Source organism: Polyergus mexicanus, unplaced genomic scaffold, assembly GCF_030449975.1.
Source record: "Polyergus mexicanus isolate NDT 795.1 unplaced genomic scaffold, iyPolMexi1.0 SCAF_3, whole genome shotgun sequence".
Classification (NCBI taxonomy): domain Eukaryota; kingdom Metazoa; phylum Arthropoda; class Insecta; order Hymenoptera; family Formicidae; genus Polyergus; species Polyergus mexicanus.
The window spans coordinates 7,661,133-7,687,018 of NW_027223323.1; the positions used below are offsets into that span (position 1 = coordinate 7,661,133).

General features: G+C 36.0%; 1 protein-coding gene and 1 long non-coding RNA gene across 4 annotated transcripts in view; one reads left to right on the forward strand and one right to left on the reverse strand.

The window, feature by feature from the left end:
- Positions 1-2,598: 2,598 nt before the first annotated feature.
- Positions 2,599-25,886, reverse strand: part of Syn1 (Syntrophin-like 1) — a 212,874-nt gene continuing 189,586 nt past the window's right edge. For 2 of the 3 annotated variants that reach the window (XM_070292653.1, XM_070292654.1), the window contains exons 6-9: positions 23,207-23,430; positions 5,019-5,233; positions 3,652-3,869; positions 2,599-3,287 (exon numbers count right to left, since the gene is read on the reverse strand). In XM_070292653.1, the coding sequence (XP_070148754.1) occupies positions 3,195-3,287; positions 3,652-3,869; positions 5,019-5,233; positions 23,207-23,430 (750 nt within the window). In that variant the 3' untranslated portion in view covers positions 2,599-3,194. Of the gene's footprint in view, positions 3,288-3,651; positions 3,870-5,018; positions 5,234-12,523; positions 14,019-23,206; positions 23,431-25,886 lie in introns of those variants that run through there. The other variant, XM_070292656.1, reaches the window with a different exon arrangement.
- On the forward strand, positions 13,237-14,797 carry LOC138931664 (uncharacterized). Its single transcript, XR_011446652.1, has 3 exons — positions 13,237-14,023; positions 14,360-14,438; positions 14,627-14,797. It is a non-coding gene; the product is annotated as an uncharacterized lncRNA (long non-coding RNA).

Below are 25,886 nucleotides of genomic sequence, written 5' to 3' on the forward strand. Positions count from 1 at the left end.
GAATTCTAGAATTTAAAAACGGTACCTCTTCTCTAACACGAGAACACGAGAAGATGGAAGATCTTGAACGTAAGTCAAGCTCGATTTCCGCCTCGCCTCGCTTCGTCACGAAACGGCCGCCAGGAGGATATTTCCATTTTGTCTGGCTAGGAGATCGATGGCGATCGCCTCTCAAGTACAATTCCGAGGAGGTATTTTGGTCGAGAAACGCGCGGAAGGATATTCCAACTTGCGCGAACTCACTCGAGGCGCTTTGACTGTGGGCAGGTGGGGGAGTGACATAAATATCGCCTTACCGAAACGAAACACGTTATCTCGCGGAAAGTTCCCTGCTGGAAGATCAAGAGAGTAAACTCCTTAAGTCCTTTCCAGGTGTTCCCAACTTCGTGGGCTTTAGTACCGTGTGATGCGCGTAAAATTTTTTTTTGCTCCAAGAACGCGAGAGAAGCTGACCAGATCCTCGTGTAAAATTAAAGCACGTAAAATGTGTAATAATTTTTCCTCGGTGTATAAAATGGTTTGCCAATTGAGAAGAGCCCGTTTCTACAAAGTAACGCGCGCGCATGCACGCGATAATTATAATTAACCGCAATGAAATATCTACCCCATGTTCTCTCTTTATTTCTGCATTGCAATATACATGTGTATAATATAATTTGACGAAGCTTAGTTACAATAATAAACAGATTTATTATTATTATTATTATTCTTTTTTGTTTCTCTCTCTCTTTATGCTTTGAATTTAAAGGTGAATTTAAAGAAATGCGTACCCTGCAAATTTTCGAGGGAACTGAAGGGTCTAAATACCAATGAGCGGCTCATTGTTGGATAATAATGACCGTATTTTCATCGCGCATTTAACGCTAAAGTTTTTCTTCGCATTGCATTGACAGAAAGATGGCAAATGTCGCAACGATTCTATCATTTTTTGATATTACAATAAATTTGATCGCGAATGTGTTTCGATTATGTCGTAATATAATATCACGCGATCTCGAAGATGATTATATGATTGATAGCCATGTTTACATCAAATGCATACAACGTGATATCTCGATGAGAGAGCTGGATATTGGAAATAGATGATCACGTTAACGTTATACGTACGGTGAAAACATAGGCCTTATTATGATAGCTTCTACTCTCGTAACGAGTACCTTACACGCTTCGCCTAAATGTCTCGATCATGCGCGAGATCAGAATTATCGCGATTGTTTAAACGACAAAGAGAAATTCCAAGATTTTTTTATGCAAAATGTTTTAACGTGTATATAAGAATAATTAAAATATGTTGAAAATTTATTTAGTCAAATAACACGATGAATATATAAATATTGACTAAATAAAATGTCAATATGTTTGTGTATTTATGTGTGAAGCTTATAGATTATAAAATATCTCATCTCAATATCGTTACATCAATTTACGAATAATAATATATTACTGAAAGCATTAAAATAAATTGATAAAATAAATTGGTAAAATTAAAAATAGCATTTACCTAAAATATCGTAATTTAATTAAGTTGGTTTAATTGAATTAATTAAATTAAAATTAAAATCAAAATATTTATATTAATAAAATTAAATTACTAATCCCTCATTTTTTTTATAATATATTTTTCTTACAAATTTTTTTAAACCGAACATTCTAGACATTGAAATCCAATATTAAAATAAAATTTAATTTAGTAAAACTTTTTTTTTGGACACCTTTAGCAATCATCTAAATATAATAGTGTACAATTGTATATTATTTCCCAAAATTTAGATTATTATCGAATTGTGTTTGAAAATCGAAATACATTAAAGTATCTCATAACGTCGTTTAAACAATCGCGCCCATCTGGTTTCCTTGTTGCTTGTTACAATAACCACAATTCGATATCCAACACGGGATCAGTGAATATTTATCGATAATCCGCCAAATCAGTTCTTTTGCGATTAGTCTTATATGTATGTGTATATATATATATATATATATATATATATATATATATATATATATATATATATATATATATACTCTTATGATTAGGTAAATAGTTAATTATATAATTAGTTACTTAGGCGTGTGATTAGTGGCGTAGGTGTTCTCCTCCTCACCCCTCCGCCTCTCTGTCCTTGTTGCGTGTCGTACTTTCTTCAATATATCGTCTCGTGGATGGCTTCGTATCGATTATCGTTGAGGGAAAAAAAGGAGAAAAGGGACTGTCGCCCGATTTTTAAGGATCATCTCGAATCGATTTATCGTGTAATCGAGCTTCTCTTGAAGATTCTATATGGACTCTCGAACTTATACACATATAGTCTTCTTTGCATCTTATTACTTGTATCTCTCTAACAATTCCAGTCTTGGAATCCTTAAAGCCATGTCCGAGAATTCTAGGATGTGCGATTAATTTGAATCTTTGCATCTTTGATAAAAAGAATTAGGCCGGTAAGATGTTTTTTTTTTAAATTTTTTAAATCTTAGGTATCGAGAGAATATTTTTAATTTCAGAAAGAGTGAAATATTATTGCAATTTTCAATAAGTAAATGTTTTACTTATTGAAAATTCTTGATATGTTAAATATTTAAACATGCAATAAAATTTGGAATTGTAAGTGCTAAATTCTTGAGAAAAGTTAAAAATTGTCATTTTTTGAATTTTTTAAAACTATTTTTAAAAATTTCTCAAATTTTTCAAGGTTTTAGACTCGTAAATATTTATCTAAAACCTCAAATATTTGATTCTTAGAATGTTCAATTTTCAGATATTGTATTAAATAAATGAAGAGAGATGTTAATTCGAGGAACAGTTATGTATATTGGGACTTTGTTAGATTCTCATAAAAATCTTACAATTTTAGAATCCTCGGACTGTTATTCTCTCTAAATTATCTGCCCTAATATCAGTCATTCCCAAATTGTTTCATCAAATTGTTTTACTCATCTTTATTTCAAACCAATCTCTTCTTCACGTTTTAAAGTCGCGAAACAGAACCTTACGCGATGCGACGAGCAAGGATAATCCTTGCATTTCTTACACGTGCCTCATCAAACCTCGTTAATATCGAATCCTCGAAGAGAGAGAAAGCCCTTTTCTCTTTCGCGCCGTGATTCATTTTGATTCAATGAAGAAAGACGCTGGTAATAGACCTGGTAGTGTGAGGGGGTAGATTGGGGGCCTCTGTGAGGGCCCCCTCGTGCCCCTATGCGCTCAGACCGAGCCGGTGAATCTTCGCCGAAAGAAAGTTGTGCAGGACGAACACGATCGGTTTCGGACAGCTCTCCAGGTCGAGCTCCTATAATAGGATCAATCGACACTTTTTTACTTACTGATGACGAAAAACTGACGATTATAAACCTTCTAAGTATTTATAAGTTCAGAAAGTAAGGACACACTTTTACGATAAATAAGAGCAATTATAATCGTTTTTATTCATCAATAAAAAAAAAATTGATAAACCACGACAATTCTATTTTTAAAGCGATTTTATATTAAATATCGTAGGGAATATAATGGAAAAATTACAGCAAATATCTTTTTTTATTCGCAAACTTGTTTGTAAATTTGCGACATCAATATTCCTCGGAAAACGTTGAATTCTTTCAATCTCTTTCTAATCTCGATATTCTCGAATTCGCGAATGTCTATCGAGTACTCACAATTTCGCCATCCTCGCCCCCAAAATCAAGCCACAGGAGACGAGCGCCGTCGTCCGCGGACATTTTCAATTTGTCGAAGGATCTTCTCCAGAGCGGCGCGGGCGGTGATCCAGGACTTACGCCGTTGCCGGCGGTGTTCCGCGTTCCAGCGGCATAAAGCGCGAATCCTTCCTCATGGTTGACAACTAACTGACAGGCCTTACGTTGCCACGTGCAACCTATAACGTATGCAAGATTATAAAATTAAAGTAATCTTCAAAAAAGAATGAAAATTTATTCACTTAACGCATTCACTTAATCCCATGAATTCTAATCAATCCGATATAATTCAAAGACATTTTCATATTATTTTTATATTATATAATATATTATATAATACATATTATATATAAATTGTGTACATATATATATTTTCTGTTAATTTTTATTTTATAAAATGTTGCATTACCTCTATTATAAATAATAAATAAAATAATGGAACAATTTATATTTATAAAAACAAACACATTAGATAAATCGATTTTTAAAAGATACAAATCTCTTAGATTATCAGTTTATCTTTTTTAACAAAATTTTGATTGAATACATTATAAAATAGAGCTAAAAATTCCATATAAGTACAGTTATATCAGAAATAAATACAAATCGATGTGGAAAAAAAAATAATCCCCCTTTTGCAAACTGTATAAGCAGTCGAGAGTAAAAAATAAGTGGACAAGCTTATTTAAATGATCAGTTGCCATCGTGTATAATTATCAATAATTAAACATTAAATTTTCAACTGAATTTCTTGCAGCGTTCTCTTTATGAGACAGTCTGTATACATTTTTCATTTCCCATCGCGCGATTCTATCGCATTGGTTCTTTATCATCGATAAGTTCGACGCGAGACACAAACGAAAAGACGCGTTATGAAACGGGCGAGGCATTCGTCTCAATTTATTATTGCCGTTCGTCGTTGCTGAAAAGAAATTAAAATTCATCGGACCGAGCGCAGAGAACGACGAGAGTATAGATGTTGAGTCTAGATATCATCCGCCGTTATACGGGCTGCTTTGGTAAAAGAAAAAAAAAAAAAGAAAAAACTCAGCCTCGCCATTTCTTGAAGTATTTCTCATTCTAGGCATTTCTCCCCCTCCGATGCACAATTTCAAATCTCCATTTACCAATTCCATTGTTTCAATTTTTCGAGATTGCCGCTTTGTTGATTTTACATCCATTATTTTGAACGCGCGAATTTCGAGAAGCCCAGAGATTCTTGCTGGTTAAAAAGCCCAGTCCTTTTTACGGAATATTTACAGAGTGAATCATATATATATATATATATCTACATAAATATAATATAGGTGACACGCGAGGTTACTTACGAACGGTGTACTCCCGCAAGGAGTTAGCGGCCGCGTGACATCCCTGAACGATCGCTCGGGCCCAGGCCGCCAGATCTCTTCGTGTTTCAGCTCGTAAATGATGCGTGATCACCCCGTCGATCGTGCCAACCCGAACCGCGAACGTCGCCCCGTGTTGAGTCGAACCACTACTGCTGCTCGCCGCTTCGTTCTGTCGCGTCGGGGAGGAAACCAGTCTGAAACCAGTCCCGTTCAATTCGAGTTCGTTCTTGAAGACGTACATTATTGATCTTTATCGGTTACACAATTCGCATTATCGTCATTTCAAATCGAACGCGATGTTTCTCGCTCCTCCCGCGTATTAAATCGATAGTTTTCCGAAGGAAAATTGAAAATTCCGCGAAGAGAGAGAGAGAGAGAGAGAGAGTTTCTATCGCGAAAATCGCAACGCGCGGCTCTTCTGCAGTTTCGTGCCTGGGTAAAAAGCGGCGACCTTTATCGAAACGATCGAATCGCCTTGTAGCGAGTCACTCCCGTATGGATTCATTCCCGTCGTCTCTTCATCCCTCTCTCCCGGCGGGTAGGTAGGTAAATTACCTCGTCATCCGGCTCACCCTCCTCGTAAAATCGTCGCGGCTTTATTGCATGTGGGACGAAGCTGCAGCGTTCACCTGACACGGGTTCGGAACGCGTATCTCCCCAATCCCCTCTTTCACCCCCCCTCGATCTCCACGAATCCCATTCTCCTCTCCCATCCCAATCTGCCCGCTGACGAATGGTCCCGACGTTCGCGAGCCCGCGCGTTAGATTTATAGATTTTTCCGAGGGACACTGGCGAGCCCTCCGACCCCCGCCCCTCTCTCTCTCTCTCTCTGTCTCTCTCCTCTCCTCCTCCCCTTTCTCTCGCCAAAAAAAAAAAAGAGAAACAAAGAGCGATAGGAAGAACATCCCCCGTGCAATGGAGGATAGAAAGAGGATGGAAAGGAGTGACACACTTGGACTGGAAAAAATGCATACTCCCGGCATCATTCGACGTACCTAATAGATCTTAAGATAAAAAAATTAAGTAAAAAAAATTCTTATAGTTACATCGTTAATGTCGGAAATAATTCGATTTCACTCGACATAATGGATATTCATTGGTCATTATCGCTAACGCGTATCATGAAGACAGGGAAGAAAAAAAAATAAAGCAGTAGAAGCGCGACGAAAGAAAATTCCGATAAGCGAGAGGAAACTGGCGAGACAGCCGCAAACGGTAAATAAAAGCGTTAAACGAGAATGGATGCTCGTCGGCGGCCGTAATCCGACGAAAAAGCCCGCAGGAAGGAAAGAAAGTTTCCCTCGGGATAGCCGAATCACTTCCGGTTTGTCTCGCAGTAAAACTTCTTTAAGTCGGCCATTTCGCGCTCTCGCGTCGGGCCTGATACGGGCCCTTTCGACCGGAAATAGAGCCTTCTGACGTTCCTGTTTCGCTTCTTTTACGCGTCCTTCAGCTTCTTACGTCTTTTGCCGTTCGAAGAAAAACTTTGAGGAAACAATGTCTAAATGTTTGGCAAAGAAGAAAAGGATTAATAGCGACGATATAAAATTCGAAGAAAATTTCCTTTCGATATAAATATTAGTAAATCTCTCCGTTTATAAAAGTATCTTAATAATCATAGGATATTAAAAAATTTAATGATTTGTAGGACCTAAAATATGTAAAGTTACATAATTAATTTATTAATGTGAATTATATCATATTAATCTATATGATAATACCAGCAAATTTGTTTCTATTGTGATTAACTTGGTACTATCTGTATCGATTGTACAAACGTACTAATCAAATTTAATTACTAGCTTGAGTAGCATTGTTTCATACTATTGTCCAAATGTACAAGAATAACAAATAAATATGTCTTCAATCGATAAACAAATAATAATATGATACAAGATTAAAAAAAAACATTTTTAATTCTTCCATATGATCTTTCAGCTTTATTACATAAAAATTAGCCACTTTAAAGAATTTTTAAAGTGGCTTTTTTAAAGAGTTAGCAAATTTATTTAAAAAAAGAAAAGATATAAAAATATGTTTTAAATTATATATACACACAAAGAATGCCGATTCCTCAACAATGAAATAAACAGTATTTTTGCTCTCTTTTCTGGGATTTTTGTTTACGAGAAAATTATAATCGGAAACAGAGACGCTGGCTCGTAAGCTGCCACGGAACGAACGATCGATGCCTGTGTTTCCAGACTTTCGGGCCTTTTTCACTTAAAATTTAAACGAAGCTTAGCTGGATCGCCGATCATTCAAACAGCGTGACTGCCTGACACCGCATTTAAGCCGCTCGAAAATGCCAGGCACTCGTAGTTAAAAAAAAATGAACCTGACATTAATTCGCAACAATGACGCGTGGGGAAAAGTTTAACGGGATATAAAATAATGCAACGAGACTTTTCCGGCATGCTCAATACATATAATATTTGCTCTTCATAATATTTGCGTTTTATTTTTCAGCTTATTTACAAAGAGAACTTTCGCATCATATATTAAACGATAATCATTTTTACATATACGCATAAGGTTACAATATAAATTTTACATTTATTATAATTTTAAACGTACAATAAAAGATGAACGTAACATTTTGCGTATTGTTTGAATTTAAAGATAATTCTTTTTCGTCCTGTTTTTGCAATTTCAAAATTTGTTTCGATAACTATGAATTTTGAATGACTTGTACTCCATTCAAAGGCATATGAAGGATAATATCTTTTTATCTTTATGCTAATTTAATTATGTTAGAATTATGTCAGTTGGAACTTGTGCAAAAAATCAAATCAAGTCTTAAAGAGAGTACATACCTAGACTTTGATACAAACTTTACGAAACACTATAAACATATAAAGGATATAATCAAAGAGGGATAGAAAAAGAATTATTTGAAAGAAAAGATCTGAAAAAGTAGAAGAAAAATATTGGAAATAGAAAGTAAATGTTAGAATTTAAAACCTCGTCTCTTCTTTCATTCGCAAAAATTAAAGTTTAAATATAGTATTTTACGCATGATGTTTTTTTTTTTTTTAAGAATCTTCTTTTATTTTTTAAATTATGTTTTTATATTCATATATTAATTAATTTTCTAAATCAATAATTTCGATTGTATTTACGCGTTATTCAATTTGTTTATTAATTCTGATACTAATTTATATATTTTAAATCGTAAAATCGAACTATATAATATTTGCAAATTATTAAATTTATTATACATATGAACAAACATAAACACACACATATACTTTAATATTTATTATTCTAATCAAAATTAACTCACTACATCCTAAAGAATATATTTTCGCAACGTAATACACACATATTGTAAAAGCATGCAACCAAAATATCATTCAAATGTCATTCTCGAAAATATTGTAATAACGATCGGCGACAGAAATAACGTAGAATATTGAATCACGGAGAATCCGATTAAGATCCGAGATATCGTCACAACGAGTTTTGACTTTTGGCATGATTCTGTCGACACTCGCACTCAGTCGTATCAACTATATTTGTCGATTAACCATCATCGAAAAATTTACCGTGAATTAGTAATCCCTGCAATGACAGCCATTCAACATATTGATGCGAAATCGAAAGAAATGTATGCAGTTTTCTTCGTTTTTCAAAAATAATAACATTAATTCTGCGTTTCAAGCAAATAAAATTATTTACGTAATATTAACATGATTTTAACTATGTCAATTTTTCATAGAACCATCCATAAAATCAAGCGCGCATGAACCGAGGAAAGGAAATAGATCGCGCGCGGCTATTCTACTACACGCGTGAGAGCGCGCGTACGCACAGCTGATTCATTCAAGTGAATCTACTGGTGTCAACGTACAGTTGACAAGCTCAGTCATATGGATCGCGTGACTTGTCGCCGCGAGCGGACTCGGTCGTCGCGCGCTCGTTGGTAAAAGAAACATATCGCGAGCGGACTTTTTTCTTAAAAATTGAGTCCAGATCGATACGGTCAGAATGGGGACCGTATATGTATATGTAAAAGTCTTAAAGTCATAATTTTATTTATCAATAGGTGTAACGAAATTAATAAAATGTATCAATTTTATGTTCTTTTAAACTTTTATTTGTTACATACAAATTTGGATGGTTTTTTATGTACTGTGAAAGGCGGTTTATTTTAGAGAAAATTTGCTTTTATTGATTAATTAATATTATTCTCGCACAAAACATGTATGTAAACGACCGAAACGCCAATTCGACATTTTTTTTGTTGGCGTCTCGCATTTGTATGAAATGATTTACGCTGACAATTTATTCGCGGTGGAAATAAAAATCGATATAAGCAGCAGTCTCACATAACTCGAACGAGATCAATCGGGGAATGAGAAGAGGTGAAGGGAAAGACGTTAGGAGAGGAAGCGCCACGAGCAAAATCCTAAACTCGTCCCGAATATCGTACTTCGATTGCACGTGCGATCGGAAACTGTCGACGACACCTCCGATAATTAATGTCTACCCCGGAGGATTTAATTGATCCAGTTCGCCGTTCGATTATCGAGATCTCATCTTTCATATCCCATCCCTTTTCTTCTTCCACCGTTTCCGCCTATCCCCTTTTTCAGTCGCTCTTATCTAGCCCTTATCCACTTAGTTTAACTCTATCTCTATGATCTTTAATTTACTATGGCGGACAATTATGAATCTTATTAAGCTAACGCAAAAACGACGAAGACGTGTTACGTTTAAGGATATAAAGAAAAATTTGAAGGATATATAAGATAAGAAAGATTCTAGATGCACATAACGATATTTAACAAACAAAATATAATATTAAAAACAAAATTTTATGAAAAAATTTATATAAAAAATAGATTTAGTTATTGTCGAAATATATAAATAAATTATTAATATTAATTTTTTAACCCAAAAATAAAATTGAAAAGTCGTCAGAATAAAACAATATCGAAAATATTTCGAAAATTCTTATAAAATATTTCAATAGCCTCTTTATATTTAAATATACCATATGCCCTCAAAATTACTCAAATCCCTTAGCAAAGTTTGGAAGATAAATGAAGCAAAACAAGATAAAATATTTCAGCCATAAATAAATACTTAAATAAATTAAAATAAATTAATAAATTAAAAGTCAATTCGCCGCTAGTGAATTTTTCTTGCAGTGGGAGTTCTGTGACGCGGAAGATTCGATGAGTTACGAACGCTAGAAAATATTTCTCCCTGCGGAATGTCTGCCGCTTTTTTTCCAACGTTCGTTTTCCCTGCTCTTTGAATTGGCTTTTCTTCCGGCTGCCGCGGAAAGGCGACCGTTTGTCACCGGACATCGTGAAGAGAAGAGACTGAGGGGAGAACGTTGAAGAAAAACAGAATTTGTGTGTCACCGAGAGTTGAAAGAGAGAAAGAGAAAGAAAGACAGAGAATGGAAATTGAGAAGAAAAAGTAGACAGTGAAATTAGGTTAAATTATATTAGAGCAGATTTATTTCGTCTTTCAGAGATGAAAATTTTCAAAATAATAAAAAACATATATATATATTTAATTATAATAAATATATTTGTGTATAAGAAAATTATATATGCAGTAATAGCGCAGGGTAAATAATACAAATAAATCAATTTGAATAATATGTATACATATATTGTATTAAATTATATTATTAATATAAATAAAAAATAATTACTCAAGATTATAGGAATTGAAAAAATCGCTGGACTTGAAAATTCAAAAAATCCATGAAAATCTATAGAAATAGAATTTAAAAGCTATAAATTTACGATAGTGTGAAAAAATGAAGAGTGAATGAATCCGCAATGTGAATCTGTAAATGAAACGAAGCGATTTTTGTTCTTCTTTTGCAAAAATTTTTATATATACTAGAATATTATAAGGGCGAGCGTGTATTGTCGCGATATCTCTTGCAATATTGCTAAGAATGTTAAGAGTTTCTTTTATATCTCGTAGGATGCTACTCAAAACTTTAAAACTGGAATTGCGAAAAAATTTATCTTTGAAATATTTAAAATTAATTTAAAATATATACTTATATATAAAATTTAATATTTTGTGTGTGTGTGTGTATATATATATATATATGTGGCGTATATATTGTAATACATGAAATATTTCGGCAACGAATTATCAATAATATGGTAAACATTGGCGCGCTATTATTTACGTCCTTCGATTCTATTATCATTCGCGCGACGACACTCGAGCAATAAAGTAGCGGTGCGAAACACTCCGTAAAATTCCTTTCTTAAACGCAATCGCGACAAGTAATAGAAAATAATTTGATAAGATTAATAATTAATTATCTTTTATAAATATCTTATATAATACATAATTATATTGCAACAATAAATCTCGAGACGCGTAGTTGGCATGATGCACATACAATCAAGAATCAAAGTGACAAGAATCAAAATTGTAAATTATTGTTTTGTCGCGATCTTTCTCTCCTTTTATAAGCAATAATTATTTCTTTAAAAATACTTAAAGTTCAATTATATTTCGTCCGATGCTTTATCGTTCGACTTTTCAACGATTTAAATATGATTCGGATTGAAAACGCGCAATGAAATAATCCAATCACGTGTCCGAGTAATTAATGATATAAACTCCGAAATATTATTAATCGTTTATTAAATAAATAATTTAAAATACTTATATAATTTAATATTCCGCTTGTACATACGTCATAGTACGAAAAATATTTCGGCAGGCATTTAAATTATCAACAACATGGTATCTTGGCGATATAAACATTAGCGCGCTATTGTTTACGTATTACGATTTACGGCCTTATCACTCGCACGACGACATTCAAACAGTAAGGTAGTAAAGCGCGAGACACTCCGTCAAATTTCTTTTTTATACGCGATCGCGATAAATATTAAAATATAATTCGCTATGATTTATTATTACAATTAACGATTAATAAACTTTTAAAAATAAGAAATAAAAAATAATTCAACAATAGAGATCGCTCTTACGAATGGCGATGACTTTGACGTCGCGTAAACATCGAGCAAATCTTAATTTTCTCTTTTACGATATAATAAAGTGTATGTCTCGGGTAATCGTTCCGCGATCATGAGTGCCGATGCAAAGTATGCCTCGATCGTTATATATTCGACTAATCGTAATTGACTGTGTTTTCGCGAGTGAGTGTAAATGTCACGAGGAAACAGCAAGAGATGAACAAGAGAAGAAAAGGAGATCCTGAAAAGCATCCGATGATGGACGGAGCAACGGTATGAGCGGTAAACAATTTATTTCTATTTACCATCTATATTAATTTCAAAATATACACATTGCTCGTTCTTTTTTCGTTTCTTTAATAGTATACGAGATCCAATCTAAATTATCGTATAATATTATGCATGTATTGCTTGTTTTTTTTTTGTTTTTTTTTCCAAAACATATCTACATCGCATCTCTTTTAATCGAGGAAAAAAAGAGATATATGCGATATAGTTAATCTCTCAATTATAAAATATATTTTTCCTCTCTCTTAAGTTATATATTGTATTACAAAATTATATATTGTATAAAATAACCCTCCATGGGTACACCTTGACGTGGTGGAGTGGCTTCAGTACCTGGACGGTATGCCTTAAGGTCCTAAGCGTCCTCGAGGTTTACTGCGAAGGGGAAACCAAGTACCCAGCGTCGTCGTTGCTGTCATCGTGCCGCGGACGGCTCGTCGTATCGTCGATGCTGTCATCGTGCCGCGGATGGCTTGCCGCGTCGTCGGTGCCGTCATCGTGCCGCGGACGGATTTCGCGTCTTTCGCGTCGCGTGTCAGTACAGCATTGCCACGAGTCGCACAATGGCTCATACGTGGCACGCGCATTTGTGCGTTGAACGCACATTGGTGCGTCGTCGTTGCCGTCATCGTGCCGTACGAGCAACGATGCGTCGCGTTGTCGCGATATCGCGTTTTCGCGTCGTCGCGTCTTCGCGTTGGACTTCTATCTCGTTTTCACGATTGTCATCGAGAATCATACCTCGTTGCCGACTAAATGGGATATCTCTCAGCGTTGCAATCTTTAATATATTAATACCTATTAATATAATTAATTTTATATCAATATCAATTAATATTAATACTATATTAATATTATATATTATATAAATATTTATGTATTAATAAATTTAATATATTAATGTAGGGGCAACGTTAAAACGCCTCAGTATCGCGGCTGAGGTGAATGCCGGCCGCGTAGCAACGTATGTTCGTGCATAATATAGATGCATGTTCGCGCGGTTAATCTTGAACTTCGGTTCGAGAATCGGCTGTTGAGGGCACGTTCTGCTCCGACGAACGGTTCGGCCCGAATCGGTTAGAGTTCGGTCGATTGTTTTGGAATCGTCGTTCATGGGTCCCTTCTCTTGTACCGTCTAACAGCACATTGTAGAAATACTAACATGTTTGGCATCTGAGGAGTTGGCTGTTCTAATTAGGTTCGATTTTCGCTCGCTAGAGAAGTTGATCTCTCGCTTTCGAAGTGCTAGATTGTTAGCACGTAGAAGGTGGGTATCTTCATTCTCGACCCGTCTATCAGCCTTACGATAAACCCGGCTCAGTCTGTACGATAGAGACTTGGTGGTTCGTATGAAATCGTTCCTAACGATGTTCTAGTCGGCCCTCGATGGGAGCAGGCGCGGGTCAAGAGTCGAGCGAACCCCATTCGCGATGATTCCATCAATCGATTTCGTCTTCTTCCGCTTCCGCTTAACCTTTGCTCGAAGTAATCGTGAATTCCCGACTTGTCGACTCGAAGTGTGATTCTCACGTGAAGCGGGGTTCGATCGTGCCGAAATTCGAAAGTGCGGGAGTGTCGTTCAAAGTATCGCGCGTATAAGTGCGGAAGTAATCTTTCAATAAAAGTGCGGGAGTGCCGTTTAAAGTTTTGCGCGTGTGAATCGATCTGAGAGGAGGAGGAGGCCTAGGAGAGGCATCGGGCACCGGTGGAACAACCCTGTGGTAAGTAAATTATTATTTTATATTAATTATTTATTAATTGTACGTGCAATTTAAATTAACCAATTAATTGCGTAATTTGATTTTTTATTTATATGATTTAAACAAAAGAGAATTAGAAAAAAGAATTTTTATATGAAAGCTATAATCTTGTAAAAGTTTTTTAGATTACAGCTTTTATATGTAATTATTAAAATTATTAGTAATGTTCTTTTCAAAATTTATAAAATTATTTTATTGATCTGTATATTATTATATGAATCAAATATAACGTTCTTTTGAGAATATTAATTATTTTGAACGTTGCTACAATTTGGATCTTCTATTTGCATGTTACAGAGCAACGTAGCGATCCTGACAGTCTGAGAGGAGGAGGAGGCCTAGGAGAGGCTTCCTGCACCAGCGGAGCAACCCAAGGGTGAGTATTTATTATTTGTTTCTATTATAAAAAGAAAAAATAATCTTTTTAAAGTTTATAAAAATTTCATATTTATATATCGCTTACTATCGTACGTACGTATCGGATATAAAATATTCCGCACGAAATATTAATTATATTTTGAACTATAGCCGCTATAATTTGGACTTTGTATTTGTATGTTACAGACAACGTAGCCTCAAGACCAACAACTCCGCTGTTGCGCGTCAGTGCCGGTGAGTGATGTACAATATTTCATTTTATTTTCAGTTAGCGGATCTGTAGATATTGTAGATGCAACTGTAGATTGTAGATTGTAGATTGTAAATAGATCCGTTGCCTCAAAATGGATGGGCTAAAATAGATTAAACCAAATAACTTTCAATAGATTTTTTAAATATATATTAAAACATATTATACATCTAATTTAAAGTATAAATAGAAACAAAAATTTGAAAAGAATATAAAATATTTTTTTTCAATTGATAGATTTTATTTAATTTGTTTGATGAAGAAGGCGCAAATAATTTTATTAATTATATGAAATAGTAATAACTTATTTTTATGTTGCGCCGATTTTATTCTAATTTTTCATAGCCCATTCATTTATATTATTATATCAATGAAAGCTTTACTTTAATTGATGTAAAGCCAAATTATCGATTTATTAAAATAATATATAAAGACACATAAATGTTTTATTAATTTTATTTTAATATAAATTGTATATCATTATAAATAATATTATACATTATTATAAGATTATATATTATTATTTCAATCAATTATTAAATTTGATTAATAATTTGGCATTAGATTAATTTAAGTAAAGCTATATTAAAATGATGCATGACAAACTGTCGTAATTTATCACGACCATAAACGAGCATAAAATTATGCTCATGCACCGGCGATAATAATTAATCGGCAACGGAAGGAATTTTTCTCTTTTATTGATCTCCGATAGAGGTCAAAGCTACATCTCTGGCTAAATGTAGCCGGCATGAATATGGCCAGGATCAACGAAAAGTAGGTCCAACTAGTCCAACGGAAGCAATATCCTGATGTCCATTTTATTAGGGCACGCGAGTAGGGTACGCGAGTAGGATACACGAATACAATACACGAATAGTGCACGCGAATAGGGCACGCGAGTAGGGCACGCGAGTAGGGCACGCGATTAGGAACACGCTCCCTAAAATAAGGGCTCCAAAGTATTTTGATATCCCCCTCGGAACTTAGAAATATCTTGATACGTGATACGACATAGAAAAAAATTGATTTCTTAGAAACAGAAATCTATCCTACTATACATACATATTGTATGTGTAATGCTCTTATTCTTTCTCTTATCGCTTTAATAACTCCAATTTTACTTTGCATCATTATTCCCATTGTAAAATATCATTGTAAAATTCAATTTTAATTCTTCAATATATGTATAATATTTACGATATTATCGACATTATTTTCAATTTTCTAAAAAAATTCAATAATGATTATTAAATTCCTGGATAAATACGTGTCCGCGATTTAATAAGCAATACAACACCCCCATTTCCAGTCTCGATCAGGAATTCTGTTTACTTGCAATCTCCATAATTGCGCCAGGCCGTAACGAAAAACATAGCGCCGACATCCGTTCTGCGGCAGCTAATTGAGAAATTAAAAATGAGAATGGGTGTCATTCTTTGTAGCAGCTAATTAGATCTGAATTACTCAGTGATGAAAGAGGGGGGGGGGGGTGGGGGGAGACGGACGCGGATGGAAGGAAATTAAAAATTATCTAGGTAGTTTAAGAGATGAATGCGCAGCACTCCTTGCATCGTCAGGTATTCCTTTAGTCGTCGCTCATCAGGCTCACCGACAACGGAAAACTTTTAGAGCTAATTGATTTCCCGCCAAAGTCCCGGCTTGCATGTTGAATCACCTCGTAACAATCGGGCACTTAGCGGCAAATGGTGCCGCCTCGCAAGGTCTCTTTAGCCGATATTATATTCGCGATATAAGAAATTGTTTACTTTATAGAACCATAGAAATTAGATTTCTTGTATGTATTCTTGTCATAAAGCTTAAAATTGACGCGCCAGAAATAACCTGACGATGCAAAGAATGCTGTGCATTTCTTTTATATAAATTATCTGAATAATGTTTAATGTCTAATTTAAAGATCGGTCGTGTTGTTCGTTTTTCTCGCGTCGTAATATTCGTACGTGATATTCAGTTCCGATGCATCACGCATATGAGCACCATAGATATCATAAATCTACAACGACGTGCGGAAAAAAAAATGACAGCGGTTTGAAAATTCCTGTTGAGCTGCGAGCTCTAATCTGAATTGATGGTCACGAGGCGAACCGTCGCCGATAATAAATAAACGCGTGAGAAGAAAAAAAGTCTTCCCATTATACGTGTGCACCTAATCTGCACGGCGAATATTGGAACGACCAATCCGTGGATGTTTACGAACACACTGAGAGCGTATTGGACGTCTCTCTATGTTAGGGAATATACATTATTTTCCAGTGACATGAAATCCATTTAGAAAGATTAGAGAACTGCGTTCAAATAAGATAAATGTAAAACTCATAAATTCATAAGTTTTGAATTAGAAAAATTATTAAAATTTTTTTATTATAATAGTTAATTCTCGGGTTGTTTTCTTAAATAATTAAAAATTGCATTATACAATACATGAATAGTGGATAATTAAAAAACAATTGCATTGAAGAAGCTTGTCGATAAAAAGACAATGTCCAAAATTCCCATCCAAAATGCCGAACGAAAGAGATTAGACGAAGCCGATCATCGTTCTTTATATGATACATCGATTATAGGATCATTTCTTGATAAAAATTTCGAATCGAATCTTGCTGTTCCATATCGATCGCTCACATGTATTACCCTGTAGACATTTATTTCGTGAGGCTTTTCGGATTTGACGGATTAAAGTTGAGCTTCTTCTAGAAGATATTAATGCAAGTCCAAAGAGGAAAGGCTAAGAAAGAAAAAAAAAAGCAGCAAAGATGAGATGAAGGGAAGGGAGGAAGGGGCTAAGCGTAAAAATTGCAGATAGATAAGGGTGCTAAGGGCGCCATTCGTCTACTTCGCGGCTGACAGGGCACGATAAAGTTTCTTTTACACCGAACTAACACTGGCTTAACGCACTTCTTCCAAGACGAGTGCGGATAAGAATATCGCGGAAAAGCACCCTCAGCAAGTCCTAAACGCGACTTATTTTTATCGCTTATAACTTATCAATAATATATTAAAACAAGTTTATAAAAAAAGTCCGTAGGAGAATAGAACAGGAAATAAATGAAAATAGACAGATCTTAATAGACAGATTTTAATAGAAAATATATTAATTACACACAACTGATTAATCAATGTAAAGATATCATATTTTCCCGTAAGAATTTAATAAAAGACGATTCGATAGAAAAAGAAAAAAAAAAAGATCGGGGATTCTAATTTTATACAATATTTTCAACTAATTAGAATGCCTTAGAAAAAAATATATACATATGCTATATTTTATTATACCGTATATATATTTAGAAATAACTAATTTTTATTTAATCAATTTTAAAGCCTATAGCGTCTTAAGCATTCGCTAATCGTAAAGGGAATACTAGTAATTACGCGATAGTTAGTATAGTTGAAAGGAGGCGACGGCGAAAGGAAGAACGACCTGATTTTCGGTTAATTAATAGCAAGTGATTAATTATCGGAGTCTGACAACCCTTGTCAAAGAAACCGTCGAGCGGAACACGATCCACGAATACAAATGCAGAGAAAGATATAGGATGCGCAGAAATGAAGAGAGTGATCGTAGGGAATGAGATACACATCAAGAGACAGACGAGATGTATCCTAAGAGCTTTGTATAGCTTTATTATTTTCTTTAGCTAGGACAAAAGGCGGACGTAAGGAAAATATAATATAAGATTACATACTTCCCATCATTAGAGACGAAAGCAGTTATTTTTCAAATAAAACCTTAACGCATCTCAGCTTATTACCTATAAAAAATTCAATTAAATTAATAATTTAAAGTCTTCTAGAGTATATAAAATATCGCACACGCAATACGTTTCGAGAAGAAGAAAAAAAGGAACAGGTCAATCGACCTAATGGAAGACTGAAATGTTCCGAAACGTGAATAAGGTCTCGAAATAAGCCCCGGCGGCGGCTTGCGGTGTGCTTCGTGATCCGAGAAGATTGCACGGTCACGGTCCTTAAGTTTCGTAGGCGTCGTGCCGGGCCGTTAATTACGATCACCCGCTCGGTTAATCACCGCGTCGGACGCGGCGACAGTTTAAATGGCGGGCGACGGCGCGCGCCGTGTAAGCAAGACCGCGAAGCGAAGTTCTGCGGATGTAAATAATGAAGCGCCACATTTTCTCGCGGATTAATGAACGTTGCTTTTGAGCAGCCAGTCTTTGAGAAAATATCGCTATGAAAATCTTCACGTTGTCCCGCCATTATTCGCGTGACGCGCCGCCTATTCTCTCTCTAACGCTTTCTGGAGATTTAAACAGTTTATTAATGTTTTATAAAAGACAGAGTTTAATCAATATTTGCAACAACGTCAATCATGTGACGATTTGAGGATTAAAAACGGTAAATGGTATTATCGATGATTTATTTTCAGCGAATATAATAATATTTCCCTCGAAATATATCAATTTTTTAAGTTAAATTTCTGTAATTAATATTAATATTGCTAATTATCTATAATGATATTTTTTTATTTTAACATTTTTTTATACTTTCCCCATATGTTAGTTTCTAAATCATAAAGTGAAATGTATCTTGCGACATTATAAGGGTTGTTTACCAAAATTAATTATTATTTTAGCATTATTTCGGAGCATATAAATTCCATGGAATGGAAAGCCATTAGCCGATCCATTAATTATTCCATACGATTAATTATTCTATCGCAACACGGCGACGGTTTAAAGAAGCAAGAGATAATTCCTGGACGACGGCGACGCGTCTAGAACGGTTTTGCTCGAGGAATTTCAAGTTAGTCGAGATTTAAAGTGGACTTTAACGTGTAGTTCGCGACACAAATTATCTCGAAGTCAGCTTTAAAACTAAAGCTCCTTTAAATTTTTTGTAAGCCGCTTTCCGCGATGCTGAGTCCCGTAAATGAGATTCACGATTGGAGCAGTAAATTGAAGCGGCGTTTCTGTAGAAAAGCAGTAACATTTCCAGAGAAATATCCGATTCGCGAAACGTTTCGAGAGGAGCGACAAATACTTGACGCCGTCTTGGTGAAATAAATTTTTTCTTGCACGTCGCTTGCACGTCGCACACATATAATGATTATTTCAGATTACCAGAATAATGACGCAAAAATACGTACCGATCCAACTATTAATTTTTAATCTTTCCCATATACGAATTTTTTTATTTAAACATTCGACAATCGAATATATCAATTTTTCGTATTTTGCAATAGCCTGATGCACCTGCCAATAATATCTTAGAACAAGACGTCACGATTGCAACTAGAATCAATCTTGATACAACAACACGCGCGATCTCTCGGCCAATCTCGCGTTCATCGCAATGCGAAGTTGAAGCTGAATAAACATCCGCATGCGAATAAATAAACAACGTCTAAATAAATTGATCGCACTCAAACGTATATTAATACGACGATGTTGCAGCGATCGCAATCCCTTCTCATTCGAATGGGCAAATAAATAAATAAAGCGGACAGGTAGATGCGTAAACATTCAGAGGGAACGAGACGTTGAAATCGATTGTACGTTGATATCGAGATGGGGAGAGGAACGGAAATGGGTCGCGAGACGTCGTCATAAATATGAACAAAAATGCAGCGGAAACGACGCCATTCTATAAAAGTAACGTGATATTATGCCACCGAAGCAGCATTATTGATAGACGCGAAAGAGATAGAAAGAATCATTTGTTTAGATAAATAAACAAACGTTTAATTAAATTCATCTTTCAGAGACACAACACTCCGGTTACTGTAATTTAATATTGTAAAAGCGCAAAAGAGAAAGAAGCGTTCTTATTTCATACAGCTGAATTACATCTCACGATTCAGATTGTGCGTGTACGTGCGTCCTATCATTTTATAGAGAAAATAATACATTTCTCGAAATTTTCTTTTTCACCGTGCAAAATTTTTGGAAAAAAAAAAAAAAAATATTTTGTATACATTTTTGCATAAAATTCTTTGGATTGTAAATCTTTTATTGTTCGAGGCAATTAGAGACAGTTAGAGGTGTTTTTCCCAAAAAATTGCCCAAAATTTGATGCTACAAATTAATATTATATTATATTAATATCTCTCTAACACGATCTAATCTGTATTACCGTCCTATTAATTTCAGCCTGTTATTGACAAATGCTCTGTCGAGATATTTGTTCACTCGGTTATTTACCAAGCCAACAATCCGCCATGAAAACCGAAACCAATCGTGATTAGTGCGTGCAGCACGGCCGCAATGATTGCGAAAGGACGTTACGTGGAATTAATAAACGTTCGATCGATGCATTTGTTTAAACATCGGCTTATTCATCCGTATAAAATCTCGTTATCTACATCCCGATGGAATTCTTGCTCATGTTATATATTAACGCTTCCGGATGTCAATGTATAACTTTCGAAAATAGACTTTATGGATGTTTACAGGTATTCCCCGATATAGTTTCCGACCACTAGATTTGAACCTGTATGTATTTCTAAACCCTGAGAAAAGACTTTTTTTTTTTTTTTTTTTGTGAAAACAGATAAATTGCTAAAATATAAAAAGTTTATTTTATAAATTAAAATCGACAGAAGAGTTTGGAATTTTTCTTCTTTTTGTTTTTTTCGACAAATTTGACATAGACGTTCCGCCGACACGATCCATTTCAACGAATTTGACGTTGAGAAACATTTTCCATCAGGCGAAAATATGACATATAGAAAGATACTTCGATCGGAAATATCGCTCGAGGTATCGTCACTCGAGATAGGAAACCTCCTAACTTTGAATACAGAGAGAGAGAGAGAGAGAGAGAAGGCGATATACACCTAGCATCGCTATCTACGAAATTCCGTTTTTATACGCAACTTTGAAGAAAAAGATACGACTCGTTGAGAAATAGTACGCATTTCCTCGAATACTATTGTATTTCGAGTCATGAAGACTGATGAGTGTTTCATGATTCGTCGCGACACCCACGGATTACACGAAATAATGCGAAACAGCGCGGCGAATAATTAGATGTTGAAAGCTCAAATTTACACACATCTGTACTACGGATGAACGACACGTTCGTGATTAGCATCGATGCGTCGACGTTGCATCGGCGATGATCGCAAAACGAATCGCTAGATGGATGAAACGATTTCGCGAGCTATGCACGTAACGAGCGTCGCAATGATGATATCACGCGGCCGGACGTGTAATAGTCTTAATTAAAATAGCGGTCTAACGAACATCACTAACCGCCGTAATCCGACGTGCTTCATTGATAATCCTCCGGTCTCATAGTACAGTGGAGAGGCCACATCTCATGCTACGTATAAGCGTGTCTTTTTCGCGTGAATAAATTTTTGGGTCTACACACGTATGTTTGTGTGTGTGTGTGTGTGTGTATGTGCTACTGAAGATATCGTGTAAAACCTCCCGTAGTCGCGCTTCATTGGGAGTAGCTTGTCACGCGGCGTCGCTCCTCGCACGCGACATGGGTGAATTTTTCACGCTTAATTCCCCGTGTGCAAGTCCCGTGTGCACGACACACGGGGCGGTCTCACACCAACCGGCGTGAAATCGACGAGACGTACGTGCTACAATGTGACGCGGTTGTAGGGCTCATATTGGTGGCGGTCCGTTTCGCTCGCAAGCACGTTTCCGCTCTTTCACGTATCGTAGTCGATACGTCGAATCGTCGATACGATACGTGAATCGTCGCGTTAATGACCGCGATAGCGGATTGTTACGCCATTTTGGTCCATAAGCGGACGAGCACCGACGAGAATTGGGGTTGTTTCGATATAGCGACGTTTGCATGGCGAATGTGGCAAGAAACGTGGAGAGACGAATGTGTTAAGATATTCCGAAAAGAACCGATATTGTGAATATTACGGTGAACGTTATAACAAAGTAACGCGTCGAGGTCTTTCAGATTGCGTAAGATATTTCAGAACCATTTCATTTTAATAGTAGATTCTGTCTAATTTCGAGATGACCTTTTTTAATGAAAACGTCAAAACGTTCATAATTTTCAGATTGCAGGCAATTGAAAAAGGGCCTTTCGCAAATTAAGCTATATATATGGAATTTAAATATAATTACACTCTTCAGTTAACTTTAGGAGTTTACTTGATAAGTTTTAATTTAAAAGATTTAATTATATAACAGACAAAAAAATAGAAAAATTGGAAGAATAATGACCACCCTCGATATTTTCGTTAAAGAAATTAACTAGAGAATCTGCCATTAAAAAGTGAATGATAATATGTAAAATAAGTTGAAAGCTGTTCTTCAAAATAATGTGTACGCAATCAAAAAGTTTTATATCAAGTTTCACATATCTTAAGTATAAAAGTTTCAAGTATGAAGATGATATCTGAGGAAACGTAGCGCTGATCTCCTGCGACTGTTATAAAAGAAGAATTTGAAGAACGAGAGAAGGACGACCAGATATTCTTCTTCAAAATTCTAAATATTGTAAAGAGCTCTCTCTCTCTCTCTCTCTCTCTCTCTCTCTCTCTCTCTTTTCTCTCTTACCGTGTGGCGATGAGGGGACAAGTAATGCTCGGCGAAGCCCAAGCTTCTGGACTCCAAGGCGCGCATTCGTACAATCTGAGTTCTCGGCCTGAAACTGCGCCAAAGACACTGCGCCACCCGCCGGTGCAGCCGCCGGCGAGACCGAATCCACTTCCGGCTCCTCGCGAAGTGCTCGCGCTACTTCCGGCCCCGTCCTCGCTGCTCTCGCTACTCGCTCGTCCATTCTGCAAGCACACACACGGCAATAATGAATATTCAATTTCCAATCTTTGTGTCAAGGAAGAAAAACTTAAGGACGTAAATACACCGCAGTTTCTCTTCTCAAGAAAATATTTAAAGAGTCAAGAGCTTTAACATTTAATAATTGATCTTTTCGAGGTCTTCTTGGAATTTGAAAGATTTTAAATTGAAGCTTGCGAAAGAGAAAAAAAGAAATAGAAACAAAAATACATATCATATATTAATCTTGTGACATTTTTAAATTTAAGAAATTATTAATTTTCGGATGAAAAAATTTCGAAAAATCGAGATAAAGTAAAGGGAGGAGTAAATTAAAAAAGTCAAGAAATTGTCGAGTAAGTAGTCGCGCGTGATCGATCGTTTCTCATCGTTTTATATCTTAGCAGCACGATGTCAAGCGAAACGTGACGCTCGGTTATAATTACGTTATTGTGCGACGCCTTGACATTTACCTTGTTTGTGTTTTGACAACATGAGCAAAATTGGATGTTCTTCCATTTTAGACAATGGCATTGGTAAACGAAAAATAAGAAAAGATTTCACTTTGGGAAATTTTGAGGTTCATAAGCCGCACTAATAATAAGAAAATAATATAGATGTGAAAAGAAAGGGCGTCGTTTTACGTAAATTATGTTAAAAATTGTTGCAAAAAATATAAGACAAGGAAAAAAAAGAAGAAAAGGCGAGATTTTTAAATATGTTATAATAACGCTGCGCGCATCTTTGCATTATTTTTTTTTTCTTTTTTCTACCAACAAGCTATTCTACATATTTCCCAAAAGTTTCATTGAAATCAAAAGTTCCCAGTTTGTTCCCTTGTTAGTAAGATCGTAATCCCGTTCAAGTCGCAGAGGAGCAACGTAAGAAGAACACATTAATCTTAAACGACTTCCTGCCCCTTTCTCTTGGCAAAAGAAGGATCAAACTTCGTCTCCTCGGCCTCCCTAAAGCTTCGCGAAAAAGTTGGCGTAAGTAGCGGCGTAAGGAGATACATCCCGTGTACAAGGAAAGACCGGAAGTTCTGACGAAGTCGGCTCTCAGCCGACGAACGACATCAGATCGGAAAGTTTATCCGGCAGATTAAAAAACTCTACGCTGGGCGACCGTCGAGCTAGTTCAACGTATATTTTATATGGAAAGGAAAATTTCGTTCGCCAAGCGCACGGTTGTTTTTATCAAATCAGCATCTTAATATACGAGCTACTAGAATTTAAAAAAAAGTATCAAGTCGTAGTATCTAACTAAGATGCAAGCACCCCTTGGCAAGGTTCTATCTCGGGACACGGAAATACAAGAATTATAAAATCCGAAGAAAATCGACAATATCTCGATAATTAAAAAAAAAAGAGGTAAAGTTAAAGCATTTAATGCGCCAGAATCGGAGAGAATTATCGCCTGTTCCTTTTTTCCTTCGATCCGTTCCAATGCTTCGCAGACATCACAATCGTCCGTTGGCGTCTTATCGCCGATTTTCTTCCGTGTCGCGGCAACAGTGAAATCGAGCGAGAAAAGCGGAGAAGAGAGAAAGGGAGAGAGACGTCGCGCAATCTACGAGGAAGGGTACCAATGTGGAATCAAGCGAAAAGAGAGAAATATTAAACGAGAGCGAATGTCTAACGGGAGAAGGGAAAGGTCGATCGACCTCTGTGGGGTCGGGAAAGTTCGAAGGGCGAGAGGATAGTTATTAAGAAGAGGTAAGAAGGGCGACGCCTCGTCCCTTTTCATTCTGCGGGAGCGCACCCCGACGAGATTTCGCATCGTCGACGATTTCGTGCGGATCGGATAGATAATAAAGAAACGCCCGCGACAAAATTATCGGCCAGCAGACTAGCCTTTTGTTCCGGAGTAAAGACGAACATCGAATTAAGTATAAATATTCTTGGCTCTCTTTAGATATTCCAATCTTCCGATGTTCGAATTCGCGGATCCGATTATCGTACTCAGATATGCGTGTAAAGGACGATATCGGTATTCGTGCCTTTTTAGCGGAAAACTCGAAGGCGCGTAGAGCGAAACGAATGTACAATGAAATTTTTACAGGCACCAACAAAGGGAAGGGAGAGCAAAAAGTGTAACTAAACAGGATGCGCACCATCCAGCCGGACAATATAGCGAATCGAACCTAACGGCTCTGATCTGGCATCTGGTTGCTCGCGTCCTAAAACAAGCGATAACCCGTGATGTACGAGTTTTTGCATCCTCACCCTCGCGCGTTTTTCACGCGTGCGATATCTCGCTCGTCGCTCTCGCCGCGTTTCTTCGTTCCACATTTCGGCGAAGCTAAATGGATACATGACATTCTATCATACGTGCCAATCTTCCAAAGTTCGTTCCCTCTTATTTCGTTTCATTACTCTCTCTTTTTAATCTATATATATATATATATACTCTCAGTCGAATAACTGTCCCTCGGTTTATCGGGATATCGTGTCTCCTTTTC